This window comes from Nematolebias whitei, chromosome 20 (genome assembly GCF_014905685.2).
Source record: "Nematolebias whitei isolate Nwh7 chromosome 20, NemWhi1, whole genome shotgun sequence".
NCBI classification, from domain to species: Eukaryota; Metazoa; Chordata; class Actinopteri; order Cyprinodontiformes; family Rivulidae; genus Nematolebias; species Nematolebias whitei.
In genome coordinates this window covers 4840229-4844096 of record NC_056517.1, presented here as the reverse complement: position 1 = coordinate 4844096, position 3868 = coordinate 4840229, and the positions used below count along the sequence as shown (strand labels likewise).

The window sequence follows — 3868 nt, the reverse complement described above, 5'->3', positions numbered from 1 at the left end:
ATTTAAAGCACCACATTAAAACATTATGCACAGCCTTTGTGTTTTGGCCTTGGGAGTTAATAGAAGAAACCTCCAGTGTGTCTTTACCTGGAGTTACTGGTTTTTCTCAGACCAGCTAACATCAATAAAATCTGTTTTCGCTTCATCTACAGGTGTCGTGCTAACGTGAAACATACTTCTGTCATCTTTACATAACGTTTGCCTCTGCCTCCCCCACCAGGTGAGCTCCTACCCGGTTCCCATCTTGCTGATGAAGACGAGCCGGACCTCCTGCTGGTCTCGGGGTTCAGATTTCTCTCTCCACTCTGCCCACCAGGGGGGGCTGTTTCCATTAACCTCTGGTGATCGGCTGTTCGTGACCGTGACCAACGCCTCCGCTGTAGACATGGACGAGAAGAGCAGCTTCTTCGGAGCTTTCCTCGTCAGCTAGAGTCTTGGATACTGATGTTTGTTGGCTGCAGAATACATTTAACCGCTGCACCACCTACATGTTCCTGGGACCAAAGACCGTTGGCAACACTGGTTTCAGGTACTGGTCATCTGTGGGAGCTAATCAAACCCATCAGACGTTTGGATTCAGGTGTGGATAAAGTGACAATGGATGCTGGTTTGAAATGTTTCTAAAGCAATCTGGACAGAGTGGTTCCCAGTAAACTTTCCCCCTCGATGCCGGAAACCTTCTGGAGCTCTCTGATTTAAATATTATATTTTCTGTTTGTACGCCTTTGAGGCAACCAAGCATTAATATTTCAAGACAAACGATACAAACACAATAACAGCATCACATTATTCCGAAAAGACAAACGAATGCATAAAGAGACGACAGCTGACCACACGAGGATACATTTTAATCATTGACGCTCACGTCCTAATTTCTGCCACCTAGAGGAAAACACGAGCAACTGCAGCCTACAAATTAAACTGTAAATTACACCTTTTAATATTTTAAAAACCTTGTGCGAACAGTGGAGGCGTCCCTAAAGTCATAACGTTCTTGACTCAAGCAGGAAACTAAAGCTCAGACTGTTGGTGCCAAATTTGCAATTTGCAAATGTCTCAGAAAATTTGTGAGGATTCTCTTTTTTTCTCGCACAAGTCCCATGAGTTTTGAAAATGTTCGTAAACTTTGCAAAACAAATTTTCTCTCCAAATGGTCAGAGGTGTTGATGTGGAACCAGTCTCAGATTCCTCTCACTTCAGTTCCCACGGAACAGAGTGCGAGAAACGTTGGAGCCGTCTTCCAACCAATTTGTGACTCATTGAAGACAAAGAACAGAATATATTGCAATTGAACTGAGACACGGTTGAGACATAATTGGGACATTTTAGGACTAGATGGTGAAAAATGAATTGCCACATCTTTCACAAGAATACTGCTATATATATTACATGCTATAATACTGCTAAGAATACTTAACAGGTCTCTCTGTAAATGAGTCGTTGTGACTCAATGGGACTAACTGTAATGAAACTGCATGAACGTCACACAAACGTTGCATTTATTCAGTTACGTTCACAAAACACCTCAAGCCAGGACTTGGATGCCTTCTGGCCGTCTCTGTGATTCCTGAAAGGACCGAGGCAGCGGGGGGGTTCGAAGCCGACCCACCCTCGATGCACTTTTGCTCTGCAAAGCGAGGTAGTACCAGAGCTGAAACGGTGGCATGTGAAAAGGTAAAGCGGCTCAATAATGTGATGAATGGTCTGGTCAATAGTCGTGGGATTAAACGGATTTATCACCGAGGGAAGATTGATGATGACGCACAGCAACTTTTGTATTGAGTTTACGAGGAAGAAGGGAACCGTCCGTCCCACATGTAATGTGCTCCATGTTGGCACAGCTGAGTTCTGCTCCGTGTTGTTTGGGTTCTGATGCTCACTTAATTTGTGAACGATCACGTCTGTGATTTACAAAAGATCAGAAGCAGTAGAAAGATGGACTGGCCTTTGCGCCCATTTTGTATCACTTTTGTAACGAAACTGGAAATTTGTGTATTTTACATTTGTGAGTTTCCAGCTAGTCGCGATGCATTAAACAACATTTAACGACAAGTGGTCACCAAGACGCAATTTCTGCCCCCTAGAGGGAAACAGAAGCAACTGCAGTTTACAAAGTAAATATTAAGTCCACGAACAATAACTTTGCTTTAATCGTTGGATTTATGTTTGTTGTCAGGTGTACATATTGAGCGGTATTTTGTGTATTTTTATAAGCTTTTGTCTTTATTTTTTTTATGATTAAACACTTGTTTTACCAACACAAGGGTTAAAGCACTGCCACCAGTGCAAGCTCCTGTAAAATAAATGCTCTGCTTTTGTTGACGAGGTGATGAAAGTTTCTGGATCGTCCAGTTTGGAGGAGAAGTGAAGACTCTGTTGCTCACACATCAGACTTTATGGTATGTTTTTGTTGGATGCCACTCATCAGTCTCTCTCTCTCGCACACTTTGGCTCACATCCTGCAGCTTTTAAACTCCTGGAAAGCTGGTATTTATGTTGTTGGATTAAGAGAAGAATGCATTCAATCCTCCATGTCTCCACATGGAGAGATCATTGCAGGTAGAATATGTTTGTCTTGAGTCACAGCTCAGGTTTCTTATCAGCAAAATAAAAGTTTAAAGAATCTCCCTTAAGGTTAAGAATGAAGTTCATCACTGTCACAGATAAATCACTGGTTTTCTTAATAGTACATGAATGCAGCATTTGCTTACAGTGTCACTTTTTCTTTAAATCATTAAAAAAAATGAACGGAGCCGAAGTAAAATGGAAAAGAATGTCATAAAACTGTAAATGATGTGATTTATGGAGAAATCTGTTGCTTTGAGGAATCGGTTGTAACGTCCCATGTTGGAAATGATGCCTTCAAAATACAAATATGAGTTAAACATGATCAAAACTACAAGTTTTTCTGCTGGAGTTAAAACAACTGAATATTAATTGGGTTAAAATCTGAAATGTTTGATAGAAAACTTCTGAATGTGAATGTAAATAAAAATGTAAATATGTGAAATAAAAACCGCAGCGTGCACGTTTGTTTGGTAGCAGCTGTGCGAACGCTGGAGTTTGTTTTATTCTCTAAGGGATGGGGTCAGGAGTCTCCTGCGGCGCCTCCAGTCTGACCAGGAGGCGCCGCAGGAGACTCCTGTCTGACCAGGAGGTCGTATGAGTGGCTCTGCATTCGCTCGGTGAAAAACGAGATTCTCATGCAACGTCCCCGGAGTGTGGCGGTCCTGTGGAGCATGTAGAGGACCACATCCTGGTCCTGACAGGCGAACAGAAGGACTTGGTGGGACCTCTGATCCCTTGGGACAGGGGTCTGCAACCTGCGGCTCTTTCAAGCTGTGACCAAAACTAACACAACACTGGTTTTATTGGCTGTTATAACTATAAGGGCTAGTTTTAGCAGTTTTCCTGTAATTTATTTTGCAATTATGTGATACTGGAACATTACAAGGAATAAAACATACTTTCACTTTACGTTTCATTTCATCAAAGTACGATTCTACATTTAAAAAACCCACAGGCCTGAGTTCGTTTTAGTTTTTAGAAATTCGGCAAAAACTATTTATTTCCTTCTTTACAAGAATTGCATCTTTTATTTTGTCTTAAAATATAAAAACATCAATAAATGTTAAAAATCATTAGATATTTTCAGTTTTATCCTTAACTTTGCTGTATGTATTTTATATTCTTTATGTATTTTATATTTCAATGTATTCCTGTTGATCTTTGCACTGTGCTTGTTTGTTTTTACACAATCTTTCTGATACATTTCTTACTGTAAAGTGTCCTGAAAGGCACTTTTTAAATAAAATGATTATATTATTATTATTATTTTATAAAGTCACTCCTACTGGCCAGAAAAGTC

The 3868-nt window shown here is 40.5% G+C and overlaps 1 protein-coding gene and 1 pseudogene across 1 annotated transcript in view; both read right to left on the bottom strand.

The window, feature by feature from the left end:
* LOC119426806 overlaps positions 1–387 on the bottom strand; it is a 5080-nt pseudogene extending 4693 nt beyond the window's left edge.
* Positions 388–3088: 2701 nt separating this feature from the next.
* LOC119426805 (tumor necrosis factor ligand superfamily member 10) overlaps positions 3089–3868 on the bottom strand; it is a 13867-nt gene continuing 13087 nt past the window's right edge. The window contains exon 6 of the mRNA XM_037694387.1: positions 3089–3262. Coding sequence (XP_037550315.1) covers positions 3089–3262 — 174 coding nt within the window. The remainder of the gene's footprint in view (positions 3263–3868) is intronic.